General features: G+C 41.6%; 1 protein-coding gene across 1 annotated transcript in view; it reads right to left on the bottom strand.

The window, feature by feature from the left end:
- The window catches only part of LOC119940771 (solute carrier family 22 member 16-like), a 113,830-nt gene that overhangs the window by 62,709 nt on the left and 28,866 nt on the right, over positions 1 to 22,255 (bottom strand). Inside the window, exons 3-5 of the mRNA XM_038761080.1 lie at positions 13,899 to 14,016; positions 8,153 to 8,684; positions 4,873 to 5,000 (exon numbers count right to left, since the gene is read on the bottom strand). Coding sequence (XP_038617008.1) covers positions 4,873 to 5,000; positions 8,153 to 8,684; positions 13,899 to 14,016 — 778 coding nt within the window. The remainder of the gene's footprint in view (positions 1 to 4,872; positions 5,001 to 8,152; positions 8,685 to 13,898; positions 14,017 to 22,255) is intronic.

Below are 22,255 nucleotides of genomic sequence, written 5' to 3'. Positions count from 1 at the left end.
CCTCTGACCCCATCACTTCACACCTTTTCAAAGCATTTACCCCTTGCCGCCTTCTTGCCCTGGTTGCCATCTTCAACTGTTCACTCTCCAATGGCTTTTTCCCCACTGCTTTTAAACATGCTTATATCTCCCCTATCTTAAATAACACCCCCACCCCACCAGTGACCTTATGGCTCCTTCCAGTTATTGCCCCATTTCCCACCTACCACTCCACTCCAACCTCCTTGACTGAATTTCCTACACCCACTGTCTCCACTGCCTCTCCTCCAATTCTTTTTGACCCCTTCCAATCTTACTCTATCCCCTTCACTCCATAGAAACTGCCCTCTCAAAGGTCACAAAGGATCTCCTTCTTGCCAGATACAGTGGCCTCCACCCCATCCTAATCTTCCTCAACCTTGCAGCTGCCTTTGACACTCAACCACCACCTTCTCCTGGAAATATTATTCAACCTTGGCTTCAGGGACACTGTCCACTCCTGGTTCTCCTCCTATCTCTCTGGTAGATGATTCTGAATCACTTTTGCAGGCTCCTCCTCTGCCTCCCACCCCTTAACTGGATCCCCTTCTATTCTCCACTTACACCACTCCTTTGGGGAACTCATTCATTCTCATGGCTTCAACTACCACCTCTATACCAATGATTCCCAAATCTGCATCTCCAGCTCAGATCTCTCTCCTTCTCCGCACTCTCGTATTCCTTCCTGCCTTTAGGACATCTCTACTTGAATCTCCCACCAAAACCTCAAACTTAACATGTCCAAAACAGAACTCCTTACCTTCCCACCCAAACCTTGTCCTCCCTGTGACTTTCCCATCACTGTAGACAGTACCACCATCCTTCCTGTCTCACAAGCCCATAACCTTGGTGTTATCCTCGACTATCTCTCTCATTCAACTGACATATTCAATCTGTCTCTAAATCCTGTTGTTGCAGCCTTCACACCATCACTAAAATCTGCCCATTCCTCTCCATCCAAACTGCTACCATGTTAAATTCAAGCACTTATCCTATCCCTTCTTGATTACTGTATCAGCCTCCTTTGCTGACCTCCATGTCTCCTGTCTCTCCCCACTCCAGTCCATACTTCACTCTGCTGCCCAAATCATTTTCTACAAAAAAGTTCAGTCCATGTTTCCCTACTTCTCAAGAACCTACAGTGTTTACCATCCACCTCTGCATCAACAGAAACTCTTACCATAGGTTTTGAAGCACTCAATTAGATCATCCCTTCCATACCTCACCACTTTCCTATTATAACCCAGCCCAAAGAGACAGTGAGCACTCAATAGATGTTATTGACAGTAGATGTTGTTGTTGTTGAATATTATTCAACACAGTTAGAGTCGACCTGGGCTACATTTGGCTCACACACAAATCCTAAAACAATTATCCAGTCCAACCCACAGATGTGTGGTCTTGTGGATTGACTTGGGTAAAATGTGGGTATTCAAGCCTTTGGATTTGGAACAATGGTTATTTACATCTATTCAGGATCACAATCATCATTTTGTCTAAAGGTAACTACGGTCAGGGTGACCAAGGGCACCCCTAAATTTCTTCAATTGTGCGAAAGAGTCTGTTCACTGCCTGGGACTATAAATGTCAACAATACTCAGGATCATACAAATAAAAATCACTGTGTGCATGGTCACTTGGAAGTCAAACTGGATCCAGCCAACCGTCAGGCCTGGTGTATGTCTTAAATCCATAACCTTGGCATTACCCTGGATTCCCTCATTCATTCATTCAATCGTATTTATTGAGTGCTTACTGTGTGCAGAGCACTATACTAAGCACATTCAACTCATATATTCAGTCTGTCACCAAATTCTGTTGGTTCTACCTTCACATCATTTCTAGAATTCTCCCCTTCTTCTCCTTCACACTGCTACCATTACAACGCAAGCACTTAACATATCCTGCCTTGATTAATACAACAGCCTCCTTGCTGACCTTCCAGCCTCCTGTCTCTTCCCTCTCCAGTCCATACTTCAGTCTGTTGCCCAGATCACTTTTATAGAAAAAAAGTTCAGTCTACATCTCCCCACACCTCAGAAACATCCAGTGGTTTCCCATTCACCTTCACTTGAGAGAAATGCCTTACCATTGGTTTTAAGGCACTCAATTAAGTTTACCCCTCCTACCTTACCTCACTGATCTCCTACCCATACATTTTACTCTACTACTCCCTTGATCTCATCTGTCTTGCACCAACCCATTGCCCACATTCATTGATTCATTATTCATTCATTTAATCGAATTTATTGACCACTTACTATATGCAGAGCACTGTACTAAGCACTTGGGAGAGCACAATAGAACAATAAACAGACACATTCCCTGCCCACAACGAGCTTACAGTCCAGAGGAGGAGAGACAGACATTAATATAAAACAATAAATTACAGACATGTACATATGTGCTGTGTGGCTGGGAGTGGGGAAGACCAGAGGGAGCAAGTCAGGGGGATGCAGAAGGGCGTGGGAGAAGAAGATTGGGGGGGGGGGCTCAGTCAGGGAAGGCCTCCTGGAGGAGATGCGTTCTAATCCTGGCTCCGCCACTTGTCAGCTGTGTGACTTTGGGCAAGTTGCTTCACTTCTCTGTGTCTCAGTTACCTCATCTGTAAAAGGAGGATTAAGACTGTGAGCACCACGTGGGACAACCTGGTTACTTTGTATCTACTCCAGCATTTAGAACAGTGCTTATCTCATAGTAAGCACTTAACAAATACAATCATTATTATGAGAAGCAGTGTGGCTTAGTGAAAAGAGCACGGGCTTAGGAGTCAGAGGACATGGGTTCTAATCCCACCTCTGCCGCTTGTCTACTGTGTGACCCTGGGCAAGTCACTTAACTTCTCTGTGCCTAAGTTCCCTCATCTGTAAAATGGGAATTAAGACTGCGAGCCCCACATGGGACAACGTGATTACCCTGTATCTATCCCAGCACTTAGAACAGTGCTTGGCACGTAGTAAGCACTTAACAAATACCATAATTTTTATTAAGGCTTTGAAGGGGGGCAGGGGACAGAGTAACTGCCTATCGGATTTGAAGAGGGAGGGTGTTGCAGGCCAGAGGCAGGATCTGGGCGAGGGGTCAGTGGTGAGATAGACAAGATCAAGGCACAGTGAGAAGGTTAGTATTTGAGGATCGAAGTGTATGGACTGGGTTGTATTAGAAGAGTAGCAAGGTGAAGTAGGAGGGGACAAGGTGGTAGAGTGCTTGGAAGCCAATAATGAGGAGTTTTTGTTTGATGTGGAGTTTTAGTTTGATGTGGCAACCACTGGAGTTTTTTGAGGAGAGGGGCAAATGTCTCTCAATATCTTCACCACAGTAAATATACTTCTTTCTGCCTCCTCTAGATAGATCACTGAATGCCCTGGGAGGTTTTAAGTAAATAGTCTTTGTCCTCATATCACTTCAATCTAATGGGACAAACAGGACAAAACGCATAATACAACTAGGCACAAGTAACAGGAGAACATAAAATAAATGGAGGCTAAAAAAATACTTTTTACAGTGGAGCGCCCTGAGCTCCACTGAATCGAATTTATTGATCACTTACTATGCGCAGAGCACTGTACTAAGCATGTGGGAGAGCACAATACAACAATAAACAGACACATTCCCTGCCCACAACGAGCTTACCGTCTAGAGGAGGAGAGACAGACATTAATATAAAACAATAAATTACAGACATGTACATATGTGCTGTGTGACTGAGAGTGGGGAAGACCAGAGGGAGCAAGTCAGAGGGATGCCCTGAGCATTTTTGTAGAAAAATGATCCGGGTAGCAGAGTGAAGTATGGACTGGAGTGGGGAGAGACAGGTGGCTGGGAGGTCAGCAAGGAGGCTGATGGAGAAACTCAGGCAGGATGAGTGATTGGATTAACGTGGTAGCAGTTTGGGTGGAGGGGAAAGGGCAGATTTTAGCGATCTGACTGAATACCCTCTGATTTCCCCTACCTGTAATCTGTAATCCTTGTGGGCCCAGATCATGTCTTCCAACTCTATTGTATTGTATTCTTCCAAGCTCCTAGTTAATTGCTTGGCATACAGTAAGTGTTCAATAAATGTTCAATAAATGCCATTGATTGATGGATTGATTTCTGGGGCTTAGCTGAAGCAGGCACCAATTTTTCACCCCATGGAAGATTCTACCTGCTCCTTTTCCAATTCACTCCCCAGAACCCAGTCCTAAGGGCCAAGAGCCAGTGTAGACTCCAGATGAACAGGCCAAGGCAGCCAAACCCCACCCCTAAAGCTCTACACCTCATCCAGGAATGTAAAAAGTTACTGCACCTCCCAAAATGCCTAACTGACCTCAGATAATTCAGTTTAACTCACCTTTGCGACAGGGACTGTGTCCAACCTGATTAACTTGTATCTACCCCAGCACTTACAGTGCTTGGCACATAGAAAGCACTTAAAAAGTACAGTAATTTAATTTTAATTTCATGACAGGTGCAATTGACTTCTAATAAAATAACTGTCAACTCTTTATATATACAATTCTGATTAACTTATAACATTTGAAATTTGAACAGTACTTTTTCAAATGCACACATTTACATTATTGATCTAATTTTTTCCTCAACACATCCCATAATGTAGGGAGAGGCAGGTATTATTATCTCTGTTTTTCTGATGAGGAATCTGAAGAACAGAGGTCTTTGGAAACCTAGTGGCAGAGCTTAGTCTAGATCTCAGATCTCTTAACTCTCACACTCATACTCATTGCTTGTCATTAACAATGTCTTCAAAAAGAAATGTCTTATTTTAAATATATTCATAAAAACATTTTTGTACGAAATTAAATGCATTAAGTAATAACTAATGAAATGTAAAATTCAGCAGTGAAAACTAACCTGTGGAATCAGCATTATGAGAAAACAGATCAGTGCACTCAGAATAAGGAATGGAATAAGAGTATTTCTTCTTCCCACTTTGTCCATCCCAATGCAAGCAATGATATAAGCAGGAAGCTCCACAGCACCTGCCATTATGCAATGTTGAACACTGTAAGCCATGATATCATTTATAAAATAACGGATATAATATGAAATAAGGCCCAAGGAAAACTTGACCCAATATAGCCATCACATTGATTATACCTAATATCCATGCACTCCACTGTAACCAGTATTTTTTTAGCCTCAATTTATTTTATGTTCTCCTGTTACTTGTGCCTAGTTGTATAACATGTTTTGTCCTGTTTGTCCCATTAGATTGAAGTGATATGAGGACAAAGACTGTTTACTTCAAACCTCCCAGGGCATTCAGTTATCTGTCTAGAGGAGGCAGAAAGAAGTATACTTACTGTGGTGAAGATATTGAGAGACATTTAGCTGAATCATTCTCTAGCCATTTACAGATTTTACACATACTTGCATTTTCTATATAACTATCAGAAAAGCAACATTAGGATTGTCCCTTTCAGTGTGTAGGAGGCTAACTATAAACAGAATATTCTTATGTGACTAGAATATTTTATTTAAATATTCTAAATTGATATACTTGTTTTAAAAAGTGAGCTAGTGCTAACAGTAAAACAGTGTGGATAAATTTTTATTTTTTGAATCCATTCTGATGATTTAACAACTAAAGCTACGGAGGAGCTCACCAAAATTTAAGGGGCAGATTTGGGGAAAATATTCATTCATTCATTCATTTAATCGCATTTATTGAGCACTGTGTACTAAGTGCTTGGGAAGTACAAGTTGGCAACATATCTTGGTTATGCTAATTTAAGCAAATGATTAGTGCTGCCACAGGATCAAATGAACAGTTAATACATCATTAGTGAAAGCTAAATGAAGAGAGGTATTTCTGAGGAAGACCCAACCAAAATAATTTTACCCAAAGAGCTTAACACTTGTTCCAAAAAGTCAAAATAAAATATTTTAGGGCTTGCCCTGAAGGAAGAAGTTCTCTGACATGTCCACCAAGAAGCAGGAACAAATAAAGTACTTGATGTGAAGGCTGAGAAGCAGTGTGGCTTTAATGTATAGAGCATGGACCTGGGAATCAGAAGGAACTGAGTTATAGTCCCAGCTCTACCACTTGTCTGCTGTGCGACCTTGGACGACTCACTTAATCCCCATTTTACAGATGAGGTAACTGAGGCACAGAGAAATTAAGACTGTGAGCCCCATGTAAAATATGAATTGTGTCCAACCTGATTAGCTTGTATCTACGCTACCGCTTATTACAGTGCCTGTGAGCCCGTTTCTAGACTGTGAATTGTTGGGCAGGGATTGTCTCTGTTGCTGAACTGTAGTTTCCAAGCGCTTAGTACAGTGCTCTGCACACATTAAGCGCTCAATAAATATGATTGAATGAATGAATAATAACCACTTAAATACTATAAAAAGTCCTATCCTCAGCTACAATGGGCAAAATAATCAATAACCATTGGAAAAATGTCATCAATCCCCTCTAGACTATGAATTACTTGTGGGAAGGGAAACTGTCTACAAACTCTATTGTATTCTTCCAAGCACTTCATACAGTGCTCTGCACCTTGTAAGCACTCAATAAATATCATTGAGTGAATGATTCATAACCCATCTTTAACTCTTTTGTAGAATTCTACGTAACCCTGCCTATATTTCAACAAAGTCCATCTAGACTTATTTAAGTTTGTGCCAACAGCCTTCATGATTTCTTGAAATGTAAATATGTGAAGTAGCAGAAAACCAGAAACAATAGCAGAAAAAACCTAAATCATACACTAGGCTTGTCTTAGTGAGAATAATACTGTGTCAGCATGCACTTGTTTGTCCATTTAAGATATAGGACCTTTCAGGGAAAAATCTGTATCTGATCTCTAGGCAAAACACTGTAATGGGAAGTAATGTGGCACGGGCCTGACAGTCAGAGAACCTGGGTTCTAAACCTGGCTCCACCACTTGCCTGCTGTGTGCAACATTGGGCAAGCGCCTCAGTTTCCTCAGTTTCCTCACTTATAAAATGGGGTTGAAATACTTGTTCTCCCACTTACTGAGACTGTGAGTCTCATGTGAGACAGACTATATCTGACCTGACCTGAACTTGTCCACCACCAGCCCTGTGCACAGTGCTTGACACATAGTAGGGACATAACAAATACCATTTAAAAAATCACAATAAAACACTATGGGTAATAAAAATCATTATGGTATTTTTAAGTGCTTACTATGTGTCAAGTACTGTGCTAAGCACTGGGGTAGATACAAGATAATCAGGTCAGATTCAGTCCTGTCCCACCTGGGCTTCACAGTCTAAACAAGTGGGAGAATGGGCATCGAGTCTCCACTTTACAGATGAGGAAGCTGTTACAAAAAGCATGTTAGTAACTTGTACAACAGCTTCAAGGTTTTCCAACAGCCTAGTGCCCCCCATGTCACCATCATGTCATAGCCTCTGCCTTTCACCCTTGTGTTTTCTGTTTATGTGGTAGAGGCACAGGGCCTCAGAGCTATGCCCCAAATTCAATAGAGCAACGTGGGTGGCTGTAGACACACTATGGAATCCAAAGCTGTAGCTACTTCTGACCAGCATCTGAACGTTGACATCTTGCCCATCCTTTCCTGCTATTTTTCCTTGTCCCTTCTCTCTGAAATGACCTAATTTACCTTCCTCCCTCTAGGGAGGACAGTACCTATGCCATTTTGTTTACATCACAAGTATATATATTTAGAATTGAGATACCTGTCAAGTTGGTATTTAGCGTGGAGAAATAGAGTTTTCCAAAATAGCCAGAACTTGCAATAACCATGCAAGTGTTGCCAGTTTTGGGTTTACATTTAGATTATTGCAAAATAGCTATAATGTTAGCACTTTTAAATGCTATGAAAATTAACAGAAAACATCCTATGTATATGTATGAACCTCATTATCTTTCATGCCAATAGATTAATCCAGTTTAGGGCTTAATAAATGATTACATTAAATGTACTGCAAATATTAAATAGCATATTTCATTAACTAAATTGATCACAAAGATGAACCAGCATTTCTCAGTAAAGATATGTCATTATGATCTGTAAATATTAGTGATCATGAGTGCGGAAAGGTCATTGACCACAAACTAAAAACCATTTGTAGACATTCCAAAAAGATTACTATGTGACTGTAACAAATGCAGTGAAACATTTCAATATTTACCTATGAGAAACAGGTTTAAATACTCATTGCCACCGAGATTAACAGAAGTCAAAGAGAACACGTAGTATCCCAAACTCCCAGTGAACCAAATCAGCCACACTGTGAGTGTTCTTCTTGCAATATTCCAGTTCCAAAACAGATCTAATACACTGTGCTTCTTCATTGCAGAAGAATCATTACTGGTGACGCCATCCTGTTCAAATGAACACACCTCAGATATTTTACAAGATTTTCTGTTATTCCATCTTGCCATCATATCAATTACTTTTTGTGCTTCTTCATATTTTCCCACTGATAGAAGCCAGAAAGGTGTCTCAGGGAATATCCAGCAGCACAAGACAAAGGGAAGTGTTGTTATGGAAAGAAATATCTGATAAAGCCACCAGGTTCGGACCAAATATCCCATCAGAGCCACAACCATAATTCCAACAGCAAAAAAGGCATGGACATGCATGGATGCCCAAGTCCGAGCTTTAATGCCAATGAATTCTGTCACATACACAAATACCACAACCAGGTAGCCACTTGAAACCTGAAAAATAAAGTTAGAAGTTCAGTCTACTTAGACCACTTATACCAAGTTGGTGGACAAGCTCATGTCTGTTGTAATATCTAAGAGAGACCTCCAATCAACTGATTTGAGAATCAAGCAATACCAGTAGTCACAATTCCCTAACTTCAATAGAGAACAGGTAATAAAGATAATAATAAATCAATCATATTTATTAAGGGCTTATTGTGTGCAGTGCAACATATAACAGTATAACAGAGTTGATAGACACATTCCCTGCCCACAATGAGTTTACAGTCTAGACTGTTAATGAAGTTCAAAATCCATTCAATGATATCAAAGCTAATTAACAAAATGCCTCTAATGGGAATTAATGGGCAACATCATGTCCTAGTGGATAGAACACAGGCCTGAGAGAGAGAAGGCCCTGGGGTCTGTTCCCGGCTCACCCACTTCTCTGCTGTGGGACTTAGGGCAAGTCACTTAACTTCTCAGTCCTCAATTAGCTCATCTGTAAAATGGGGATTAAGACAGTGAGCCCCATGTAGTACAACCTGATTACCCTGTATCCCCCGGCACTTAGAACAATGCTTGGCATATAGTAAGTGCTTAACAAATGCCATCATTAGAAGCAGCATGGCTCAGTGGAAAGAGCACGGGCTTGGGAGTCAGAGGTCATGGGTTCTAATCCCAACTCCGCCACTTTTCAGCTGTGTGGCTTTGGGCAAGTCACTTAACTTCTCCGTGCCTCAGTTACCTCATCTGTAAAATGGGGATTAAGACTGTGAGCCCCATGTGGGACGACCTGATTACCTTGTACCCACCCAGTGCTTAGAACAGTGCTTGGCACATAGTAAGCACTTAACAAATGCCATCATTATTATTATTATAAGTAGAGATGTCTTGAAAGCAGGAGGAAATGTGAGACTGGAGAGAGGGAGAGAGCTCAAGGTTGGAGATGCAGATTTGGGTATCATCCTCATAGAGGTGGTAGTTGAAGATACATAAGCGAATGAATTCTCTAAGGGAGTTAGTGTAGATAGATAATAGAAGGGAACCCAGAATTGAACCTTGAGGGTTACCCAGTTATAGGGTGGAAGGCAGAGGAGGAGCCTGCAAAAGGGACTGACAGTGAGTGGTCAGAGACATAAGATGAGAATCAGGAGAGGACAGTGTCAGTGAAGCCAAGGTCAGATAACGTTTCCAGGAGAAGGGGGTGGTCAACAGTGTCGACGGCAGCTGAGAAGTTGAGGAGGATTAGGATGGAGTAGGGGCCACTGAATTTGGCAAGGAGATCATTGGTGACCTTTGAGAGGGTGGTTTCTGTGGAGTGAAGGGGACGGAAGCCAGATTGGAGAGGCCAAGGAGAGAATTGGAGGAAAGGAATTTGAGACGGCATGTGTAGACAACTCACTCAAATATTTTGGAGAGGAATAGAAGGAGGGACTCAGAGTTCTCTCTCAGTCACAAATTTCCATGACTTAATTGCTACAAGAAGAATCACTGATAAGTATAACAGGAACTCCTTGTAGGCAGGAATAATATATAGCAACCCTATTGCATTGTACAATCCCAAGTGCTTAGTTCTGTTCTGCAATCAGTAAATGCCCAGTAAATTCCATGGATTGACAGGCTGATAGCATCTGTATCTGGAACTGATGTTTTAATTTTCCTACTGGATCCACAGATAGTCTTATAGTTGATGTACCAGTTAGGAGCATCTTTCTTGCCCTCCCTGTCTGGCATAATTACAAGCCTTTTCTCATATGAATGGAATTTCACTTAGGCTTTTAATGTTGTGCAGATCTTAGCCATCTCCCATTATAATATTCTTCTCTTAGTCCTCTTTAGCCCTTTTAGTGCTACTAAATTTTAATGCTAGTATTTCTTAGAGTGCTCTCTGGTTTTGAGTTAATGCTGCAAAATTTACTTTAACTTCACCGTTTCTCTACCTCTCAATCAATCAATCAGTGAATCAATCAGTAGTATTTATTGAGCACCTATTGTATACAGACAACTGTACTAAAGACTGGGGGAATATGGCATAATCCCTTCCTTAAGGAGTTTACAATTTAGTAGGGGAAGTAGACACAAAATAAATTGCAGATAGGAAGAAGAAAAGACGGAGAGTATGTAAATTGATATGTACAGAAGTGCTACATGTGGTTGTCTTTTTATTTTATTTTACTGGCATTTGCTAAGAAACATGGCCTAGTTGAAAGAATATGGGCCTGGGAATCAGAGGACCTACATTCTAATCCTGGCTCTGTCATGTATGTGCTATGTGACCTTAGTCAAGACACTCAGCTTTTCTATGCCTCAGGTCCTTCATCTGCAAAATGGGGATTCAATACCTGTTCTCCCTCCTATTTAGACTGTGACCTCCATTTGGGATCTAAATATCTTGTACCTACCCCAGAGCTTATTACAGTGCTTGGCACATTGCAAGAGCTTAACAAATATTATTAATAATAATCATAACTATAATAATAAACACTTACTATGTGCCAAGCACTATGGTAGATACATGAAAATCAAATTGGATACAGCTCCTGTCCCATAGAGGGCTCACAGGAAAAAAATAACTCTTTTTTTCCAAAAGTGTTTGTTAAGCACTTACTATATGCCAGACATTGGACTAAGCACATATAAAATAGTCAGGTTGGACACAGTCCCAGTCCCACAGTCTTAATCCCCATTTTACAGTGAGGGGGAAGACAGGCATTGAATAGCCATTTTGCAAATGAGGAAATTGAGGCACAAGGAAGTTAAGTAACTTTCCCAAGATCACACAGCAGGCAAGTGGTGGAGCCAGGATTAAAACCTAGATCCCCAGACTCCTAGGCCAGTGTTCTTGCCACTCACTAGGCCACACGGTTTCTCTGGTAATCAGAGCCCAAGTATGGAGGTGGCACTCTCCATATGTCCTCTACTCTTGACTGACTTGAAGAGAGTGAATAAAGGCCACTTCAATTTAGCATTAGAAAATGACAGCAGTGTTTTTTAGTACAGAGTGCCTTTAGGATTGGAAAGATAATATTAAGCATTTGCATATTTACAAATTTTAAAATATCTAACTCACTATTTTTAATATATTTTACAATGTTTAGATCAAATATCTGGATCTTGGGAACACATGATTTCCTAAGGGAAAGTATATTTTGGTTAGGGCTCTTTCACTTATGACCTTATTTTAAAGGAAATAATTAAGAGTGCTAACTCAGGTAAAATAAATTGTAGTACTTTTAGTACCCTCTGTAATGCTGTCAGGAAGCTTTGTCTAGTACAGAAAAAAGCTAACTAATCAGGTACTGCTTTTATTGACTTGTGATTTTATAGGCTTCAAATATGGCCTAATTAGTGAAATATATAACTGTTTGGTTCATCCACCTTTATTAATTTAATTAATTGCAAATGAGAAGTTTGGAGAAAAATCCTTAATGGTCATCATATTCTAAGTATAAGTATATACTGGGTATGGCACCAAAAAATATATTAAGTGTACTCCATTTTAATGAACTCCATTACTGTAAAATAAGCAGCAGCATATATGGCAGTGCCATGTAATAACATAAGTGACATACCTTAAGATTAGTATTTTATCTCCAATACCAGCTTCTACATAAGCAGTCACAAAAACAGGTACATGTGTCTTTCCTGTCTTTTTCATACCTCCCATCCTACAATAGCTCTGGAAACCCTAAATTATAAAATCCTTGGCCTTATATAATACTTCTCAAAGACAATTTCTATGAAATCCAAGGAAGATAAAACCATTAATCCTCACCACAAGAAATAACTCTTTTTTTCCGAAAGTGTTTGTTAAGCACTTACTATGTGCCAGACATTGGACTAAGCACATACAAAATAGTCAGGTTGGACACAGTCCCGGTCCCACAGTCTTAATCCCCATTTTACAGATGAGGTAACTGAGGCACAGAGAAGTTAAGTGACTTGCCAAAGGTCACATAGCAGTTAAACGGCAGAGCCAGGATTACAACTCAACTCCTCTGATTTCTGGGCCTGTGCTCTTTCCACTAGACAATGCTGCTTCTCTTAAAGCAGCTATCATTTATATCTCTGCCAGAAGTTTCTGTGCAAATAGAAATTTTGAGATAGAGGACAACAGAAGCAGAGGGGAAAATGTGAAATGTTTTAATAATAATAATAACAATAATTATTATTATGGTATTTGTTAAGTGCTTACTATGTGCCAAGCACTGTTCTGAGTGCTGGTAGATACAAGGTAATCAGGTTGTCCCACGTGGGGCTCACAGTCTTAATCCCCATTTCACAGATGAGGTAACTGAGGTACAGAGAAGTTAAGTGGCTTGCCAGGGTCACAGAGCAGACAAGTGGCAGAGGCAGAATTAGAACCCATGTCCTCTGACTCCCAAGCTCATGGTCTTTACACTGTCACACTACTTCTCTAAAGATGTGATTCTACCATTCTTAATATAATAATAATAATGGCATTTGTTAAGTGCTCACTACATAATAATGATTGTGGTATTTGTTAAATGCTTACTTTGTGCCAGGCGCTGTACTAAGAGCTGGGGTGGATACAAGCAAATCGGGTTAGTCACGGTCCCTGCCCCACTTGGGGCTAACAGTCTCAATCCCCATTTTACAGATGAGGTAAGTGAGGCACAGAGAAGTGAAACTGACTTGCCCAAGGTCACACAACAGACAAGTGGCAGAGCTGGGATTAGAACCTGTGACCTGACTCCCAGGCCCATGCTCTATCCACTACGCCATGCTGCTTCCATAGTAATGGTATTTGTTAAGCGCTTAGTATGTGCCAAGCACTGTTCTAAGCGCTGGGTTAGATACAAAGTAATCAGGTTGTGCCACATGGGGCTCACAGTCTTAATCCCCATTTTACAGATGAGGCACAGAGAAGTTTTGTTTTATTGTCTGTCTCCCCCTTCTAGACTGTGAGCCTGTTGTTGGGTAGGGACCCGTCTCTATCTGTTGCCGACTTGTACTTCCCAAGCGCTTAGTACAGTGCTCTTCACACAATAATCACTCAATAAATACGACTGAATGAATGAATGAAGTTAAGTGGCCTGCCCAAGGTCACACAGCAGACAAGTGGCAGAGCCGGGATTAGAACCCATGTCCTCTGACTCCCAAGCCCGTGCTCTTTCCATGCTGCTTGCTTTAGTTTATGTGACACTTCTGCTTTCCCTCACTCAGTGATAAATTTTGTTTACTTATACTTTAAATACTCACCATGGCAAGGAGAAAACGAGCAGCCATGAAGCTGTAATAATCAAATGTGAATGCCACTGCAATTCCAAATAAAAATTGGCCAGTGCTTGTCAACCACATTACAAGGCGTCTTCCTATCCTGACGATTACACAGTGGGAAAAAAATCATTACTATAACAATAACATTTTTTAAATCTACTCAAGTGAAATAGGGATGTTATGCCTTGAAAATTTGAGATTAAGACCAGAGATGGGTTAGCACTTTGGCTTTCAAATAGGCCCAATTTCTAAATTCCAGGACATCATCATTTAAGCAAGTAGAATCTATATTACCCATATTCAGAATTCCTCAAAATCTATTTATTTTACCTTGCACTCTCAGTTAAAATTCAATTAATTTTCCTAGTGGCCAAAGAGTGGCAAGATTACTCTACTAATTTAAAGTTTGAACACCATGGCCGCTAACTTTATCCTGAAAATAGCTCACTAATGTGGATGGCAAAGAATATGGTGTCTACCCTGACAACTGCCTCCTAATCTTTAGCTTTATGGCACAGTATCAGGACTATACTATGGTCACTTTGGATATAAATTGCTTTTTTATACAAAGCTCTTGCAGCGCTTTGCTATACGCTGCCCACCTACCCGTCAACTGACTTACTGCATCCATGGGGCTCGTGGTGCTGCTGTACACTGCCCACCTACCCGGCAACTCACTTACTGCATCCATGGGGCTCGTGGTGCTGCACAAACCACTAGCATTATAGTCACAAGTGTTTGGTCCCTGGAGTCTTTGTGACTGTGTCAAGGCTCATCCACTATTTATGACAAGAGACTCTATCAGAGCCATTACTGCTATTGGTAAATTACTATTTAAAAAATATCTGAATTACTCATTTGGCAGTTTTGGAATGGTAACCCTATAGCCCCATAGGTAACTAAAAAAACAATGCAAACAATCCATTAATATAAAGTTAGAATCACAGATATTCACACTAAAAAGGTGGAGAAATGCAACAGGCATGCAATTTGCCAAACTGTTAAAGCATCCCATAGCACTGAACAATATTAAAGGCATCAAAGCAGCCTATCCCCAGATTCTAGAAGGCAACCATAAAACATCAAGTGATTCTAAAATTACCAATTTCACCACTGTGGCATTAAGAATCCCAGATTTACCAATACTTAATTCCTTTAGTTCCAAACATTCCCAAAACATATACAGTTTAAATTTCTTTCCTTGAACTTATATTTCTACAGTCCAGTTAAGGTTCCAAAATTGGAGCCCAATTTAGATCATGTATCCCATTATATGCCCACTAGAACTGTTTGTATGCCCCTTTCCCCTGAGTTCAATTTCTTGTGATCAATATCAGGTTCTTATACTAAGAGAAAATAGGAGCTACTTTTAGAGTCTGGGAATGGTCATATTTTTTGAGAGGGAAGTGGAAATAAAGATAGACTCGTATTTCAAGTTTAGTTGTAATGAGGACCTATCAAATAAGGATTTTAACATTTCAAACATGCAAGAGAAGAGATTTTCTCATCGGATTCATGTCTGGTTTGTCCTTGAAATTTAGGAGGATGAGAAGGATGCAGAAAAGAAGAAAAAATAATAAGGCCCTAATTGATGTCTTTACTGTAGTTATTTATCTATGAAAAATATTCTAGCATCCCAAAATGACCCAGAAAGTGGGTAGGAAATGCCAGGAAGTGCATGAAAACTGGAAATTCCTTACTGAAATTATATTCCACTTTTGCATTAGGTGGACAAACTGCATGAACTGAAAGGACCTTATCCTAATCATCTTGATCCTCTCGGCTTCCTTTGACACCATGGACCATCCCTTTCTCCTGGAAACACAATCTAACTTTGGCTTTACTGACAAAATTTTCTATTGGGTCTCTCTCTCTCTCTCTGGCTACTCCTCAGTCTTTCACTGATTCTTCCTTCATTAGTCATCCCCTAACTGTATGTCCCTCGAGACTCTATTCAGGGTCCCCTTTTCTTCTTAATTAACTGTCATTCTCTTGGGGAGATCATCAACTTACACGATTTCAACTATCACCTCTTTCTGGATGACAACTAAATCTGTCTCACTAGACCAGTTGTCTCACTTCATTTACAATCTTTCATTTCTTCCTCCCTCCAGGACACTTTTACATGAATGTCCAACCATTACCTCAAGCTCAATATGTCCAAAACTGAGTTCTTCCTCACCATCCCCCTCAAATCATCTCCTTCACCTAACTTTCCCAACACAGCAGACAACACCACCAACTTCCCCATCTCTGAATCCTGCAACCTTGGAATTATCCATGACTACTTCTCTTTCAACCACCATAATCACTCTGGTACTAAATCCCAACACTTTGAGAATAGGCCCCTTCCTCTCCACCCAGTGGCTTCCATGCTTGTCCAAGCACTTGTCACTTCCCAATTTGAATTCTGCATTAGCCTGCATCTAGCTTTCTGGAAGACTGTTAGTTTCTTGAGGGAAGGGATATGTCTATTAACTCTATTTTATTCCCCCAAATGTTCAGTGCTCTGATTGACTGATCGGCCTCTTCCCTGGCCTCCCTCCTTTAATTCTTACCCCTCTCCACTCTGATGCCCAGATCATTTACTAAAACTTCATTATGTACTCTTCTCCCCTCTTCTCAAAACCCTCCAGTTTTATCTATTCCCCCCCACATCAAGCAGTCTGGTCATTGACTTTAAAGCACTTAATTAGCTCTCTTTATCCTGATTATTTACTCTCTCCTCCCAGCTACCCCAACTCACACTCTTCATTCTTCCTTAGCTAACCTAGCTAATTTACTGTGGCTCATTCCCATCTCTCCTGCCACTCACCTCTTACTCATTATCTTTCCCATGCCTGGAAACTCTTCTCCCTTTATATCCACCACACCATGATGTGCTCCTCTTAGGGGGAGAAAAGAGCCTCTGTGCCAGGCTCTGCCCCCCCTCACACAAGTTGGCATGGCTGCAGTGAGCTGCATGTGGAGTAGAGGGCAAGAAATGCCTCTGTGCTGTGCTCTGTGGCATGGTGATTTGCACTTTGGCCAGGGGATGAAAAGAGCCCCACAGCGGGCTCCAGAAACTCCATGTCTGAAGAAAAGATGTAACAACCAGATCCAGAGTGGCAGTGATAGTTGTACAGAAGGAGGAAGGCTGGGGTTGGGGAGAAGACATGACTACAGGAGAACTTGATAATCTTGCAAACTACCTTCCCCTTTCCCAAATGAACCTTGAACAAGTTTGTTCTTTCTTTCTATTGCTCTTTCTCTCGCTCTCATTTCTGGTTTTCCCGCAAAACATATCTTGGATCCACCTGTTCCTTTTCACACAAACTGCTAGCAACCTGGTCAAGCTCTGATCAGAGAATGTGTCTACCAACTCTATTGTATTGTATTCTCCCAAGTGTTTAGTACAGTAGGCTGCACACAGTAAGTACTCAATATGACTGATTGATCAAAACTATTCTATCAACCTCCAGTCTCTCCCCACTAGAGTCTATCTATATCCTTCACTGTTCTATGGATAACCTTCCTGAAGCATTGCTCAGCTCACATCTCTCCTCTCCTCAAAACCCTACACCGGCTCCCTATATCTTATCCTCCATACAAAACCTCCTCACAGATGGCTTCAAGGTGCTATACATTCTGGCCCCTCCTTACCCATCTGCTACTTTCATCTGCTATTCCCCAACTTGCTCTCTTCATTTTCCCCTTTCCAACTTTCTCATTATACCTCATTCTCAACTCTCTCACTCCCTTCCCCTTGCTCATACTGTTTCTCCACCTTGGGGCTCCCTCCCTTCCCATGTCAGACAGATCACAGGTCTCGCCATACTCAAATTCCTCCTAAAATCCCACTTCCTTCAGCAAGATATTCACACAATTTCCCAGCCATGGTATCTCTTCAGCCATATTTTCTCATGGTATTTGTTAAGCATTTACTATGTGCCAAGAGCTATTCTAAGAGCTGGGGTTAGTTACAAGTTAATCAGATCAGACGCGGGCCCTGTCCCATATGGGGCTCACAGTCTAAGTAGGAGGGAGAACAGGTACTGAATCCCCATTTTGTAGTTGAGGAAACAGTCACAGAGAAGTGAACTGAGTTGCCCAAGCTCACATAGCAGGCAAATTGGGAGTCAGGATTAGAACCCAGATCCTCTGGCTCCCAGGCCCATGCTTTATTGACTAGACAGGCTGTCAGTCAGTAGTATTTATTGTGCTTACTGTGTGCAGAGCTCTGTACAAGGGAGTTGGTGTAGATGGAGAATAGAAAAGGACCTAGAACTGAACCTTAAGGGACCCCCAGGTTAGAGGGTGGGAGGCAAAGGAGGAGCCTGCAAAAGAGACCAAGTATGTGTAGCTATTAGGCCTTGCTCCTTCCCATCTCTAGTATTTATGAACTTATTTACACTCTCCTTAGCATGCATATACATAGAGCCACTTATTTATTTTGAAAGTGCTATAAATATTTTCAAGTATAACTCCCCTATTAGAATGTAAGCTTCTTGAGGGTAAGGAACCTATTACTTCTTTTTTTTTGTACTTTCAAAACACCCAGTACAGTGCGCCACAGCAAGTGGGCACTCAATAAATGCTACTACTATTATTCTGTCTCTCCCCCTCCACACCACTTTTTTTCTTTCTTCCACTCTTCTGGGTTTTGGGTTTTTTTAATGACAATAGTATTTCTTAAGCACTTACTATGTGCCAGTTGCTATACTAAGCACTGGGATAGACACAAACTAATAAGGCTGGACACAGTTCCTGTCCCATATGAGGCTCACAGTCTTAATCCCCATTTTGCAGATGAGAAAGCTGAGGCCCAGAGAAGTTAAGTGACTTGGCCAAGTCACAGAGCAGACACGTATCAGAGCCAAGATTAGAACTCAGGTCCTTCTGTCTCCCAAGCCCACGGTCTATCTACTAGGCCATGCTGCTTCTCAACTATTTAAATTTTATGATTGGCTCTTCATACGTTACATCCCCTCCTCACAAAAAGCTTTCAGATCCCTATTCTAGGGAGGATGTACAAATGGTTGTGGACATTCATAAGAACAATCTTTCAGGAGTTTTGGAATTATGAAGAATATCGTCAAAAAGAGCACATAAAAAAATTTCAATATGGAATTGGTGTCATTCACAATCCCTGTGAAAGAGATTATGAAAAGAAAAGCAGTGTGGCCTAGTGGAATGAGCATGGGGCTCGGAGTCAGAAGACCAGGGTTCTAATCTGGTTCTGCCAGTTTTCTGCTGGCTGACCTTGTATAAGTCACTTAACTTCTCTGTGCCTCAGTTACCTCATCTGTAAAATGGGGATTAAGATTGTGAGCCCTATATGGGACATGGACTGTACCCAACCTGATTTGCTTTTATGTACTATAGTGCTTAATACAATGTCTGGCACATAGTAAGTATTTAACAAATTCCATTAAAAAAAATACAGAAAATTGAGATTGCCCAATTGAGTCAGGGTTTTTTTTAATGTGTGTTTTTTTAGGAATTAAATCAGACAGAATATAAAATCCTGTACATTTTTCCTGAAGTCTGAACTAAAATAGGGATGGGCAGAATGACAAGCTGCTGTAATGTTTTGCATGGAATACTGGAGGCAATTGGCATTGAATCATTCAGCTAAGTCCCAATTCTAAGGGGCCGCTCATTGAGGACTCCTGGAGACAATGCTTTAGAGGACAGGAAAGTGTTTGAGGAGTGAGACTACTGCACTGGCAACTCATTCCCCTCTTTAAACTCCCTTCCACAAAACTGTGCTTGGCAGTGGCCCCACTGACCACAGATGGCCCTGCGAGGTGACTAGGTGTTTCACAAGTGCAAATGAATGTGCTTTCGGGTAGCATAAGGACCCTGAATGTGTAAAACTGCCTTTGACTGCCAATTTCTGGTCCTCCAAGCCTTGGGAGCCCTGGTGGTCCACAGTTCACCTTGTTTCTCCTGCCGCCAGAGGAAAAAATAGTGCACAGGTTAGAGAGCCTGGGAATGACAGCCATGTCAAGTTGCCCAGGTGGCAGGGGACACTGCTCCACAATTCAAGAGACACAGTGGACCCAGAAGCAGTGTGGCTCAGTGGAAAGAGCACGAGCTTGGGAGTCTGAGGTCATGGGTTCTAATCCCAGCTCTGCCACTTATCGGCTGTGTGACTTTGGACAAGTCACTTAACTTCTCTGTGCCTTAGTTACCTCATCTGTAAAATGGGGATTAAGATTGTGAGCCCCATGTGGAACAATCTGATCACCTTGTATCCCCCCAGCACTTAGAACAGTGCTTTGCACATAGTAAGCGCTTAACAAATGCCATCATCATTATTATTATTATTATTAAGCCTGGCTAACCCCTTACATTACATTTCTTTACATTTATTCTATTTTCTAGCTGCTGAGTTAGGACCAGGCACTGTACTATGCACTGGGGAATGGTATAAGGATATCAATTCAGACCTGGATCCTGACACATGGAAGACACTTTTAAAGGGAGAGGAGAGGATCTTCATGGAAAGAAATAAGAGGATAAGTTCAGCAAGGGCAATCAATCAAGAATACCAACAAGAAAATCTGTGATTCATTCTTGCTAAAAGGGGGTTAAAAAGCTCCTTGCCTCTCCCACCAAGTTCTGTCTAGTCCAATAGTCACAACCTTTCCAATGATCTAAAAGATTGGGTGGGTAGTCGCCTGACTGTTTGGCTTTTCTGAGGTGGATTTTCACCATAGTGATAGCATGTGGTGTTGTTTTCAGTGATGGGATGCAAAAGACAGTAGGAGGACAGGATTTGGGTGGGAAGATGAGGAGTTCTGCTTTGAACATGTTTATTTTGAGGTGCTGGAAGGTGAGGGAATATGACAAGATGAGGAGTTCTGTTTGAACATGTTTATTTTGAGGTGTTGGTTGGACATCTGAGTAGTGATGTCTTTAAGGCAGGAGAAAATGTGAGTGTGGAGAAGGAAAGAGGTCAGGGCTGGATAGATTTGGGAATCATTCATGTAGAGATGATAGTTGAAGCCATGGGTATAAATGAGTTTTACAGGGGAGTGGGTATATATAGAGAATGGAAGGGGACCCAGGGCAGAGCCTTGGGGGACTCCTCCCACTGTTAAAGGAAGGGAAACAGAGGAGGATCCCATGAAAGAGACTATGTGCAGTCAGCTAGATAGGAGGAGAACCAGGAGCCATGGCTTTAAAGCACTCAATCGCCTTGCCCCCCCCGCCATTACCTTATCAATTTCCTAGTACAACCCAGGATGTTCGCTTCATTCCTCTAATGCCAGCTTACTTGTTGTATCTCAATCTGCTAATAATAATAATAATAATAATAATAATGGCATTTCTTAAGTGCTTACTTGCCAAGCACTGTTCTAAGCGCTGGGGTAGATATAAGGTGATGAGGTTGTCCCAAGTGGGGCTCCCAGTCTTCATCCCCATTTTACAGATGAGGGAACTGAGGCCCAGAGAAGTCAAGTGACTTGCCCAAAGTCATGCAAATGATCAGTGGCAGAGCCGGAATTAGAGCCCACAACCTCTGATTTACAAGCCCAGGCTCTTTCCACTCTGCCACGCTGCTTCTCTGATCTATCTTGTTGCCGACCCCTCACCCACATCCTGCCTCTGGCACGGAACTCCCTTTCCCTTCATATCCAACAGGCCATGACTCTCCCCATCTTCAAAGCTTTATTAAAATCACATCTTCTCCAATAGGCCTTTCCCAACCAAGTCCTCATTTCCCTTACTTCCTCTTCCTTCTGTGTAGCCCTTGCACTTGGATATGTATCCTTTATTCACCCTATACTCAGCCCCACAACTTATGTACATATTTGTGATTTATTTTAATGTCTGTCTCCTGCTCTAGACTGTAAGCTCCTTGTTGACATGTTTGTCTACTACTCTATTATATTGTACTCTCCCTAGCTCTTAGTACAGTACTGTGTACACAGTAAGCTCTCAATAAATAAATAAAATTGATTAAGGACAGTGCCTCTGAAACCAAGGTTATATAATGTTTCCAGGAGAAGCGGTGGTCCAGAGTTAGGGGGATGAAGGAATACAACTCACAGGAGTGACATGTACCCCAGCATTATGCATATACCCCTCTCCTACCTGGCCACCATCTCCATGGATTAATGCTATGAGGTGTTCAGGGAAGGGGAGTTCATGGAAGAGGCCACTTGAGTATCTTCACTACTATTCCCAGGAAGGAGACTTGGCCATAGTGGGGTCTGTGGGGGTAGAAGTAGAAGTCTGTGGGGGTAGAGAAGCAGCGTGGCTGAGTGGAAAGAGCCCGGGCTTCGGAGTCAGAGGTCATGGGTTCAAATCCCGGCCCCACCAATCATCAGCTGTGTGACTTTGGGCAA

The sequence above is a fragment of the Tachyglossus aculeatus genome, chromosome 19 (genome assembly GCF_015852505.1).
Source record: "Tachyglossus aculeatus isolate mTacAcu1 chromosome 19, mTacAcu1.pri, whole genome shotgun sequence".
In the NCBI taxonomy this organism is placed as follows: domain Eukaryota; kingdom Metazoa; phylum Chordata; class Mammalia; order Monotremata; family Tachyglossidae; genus Tachyglossus; species Tachyglossus aculeatus.
The sequence above is the reverse complement of the archived record's forward strand: the minus strand, read 5'-3'. Positions and strand labels throughout refer to the sequence as shown.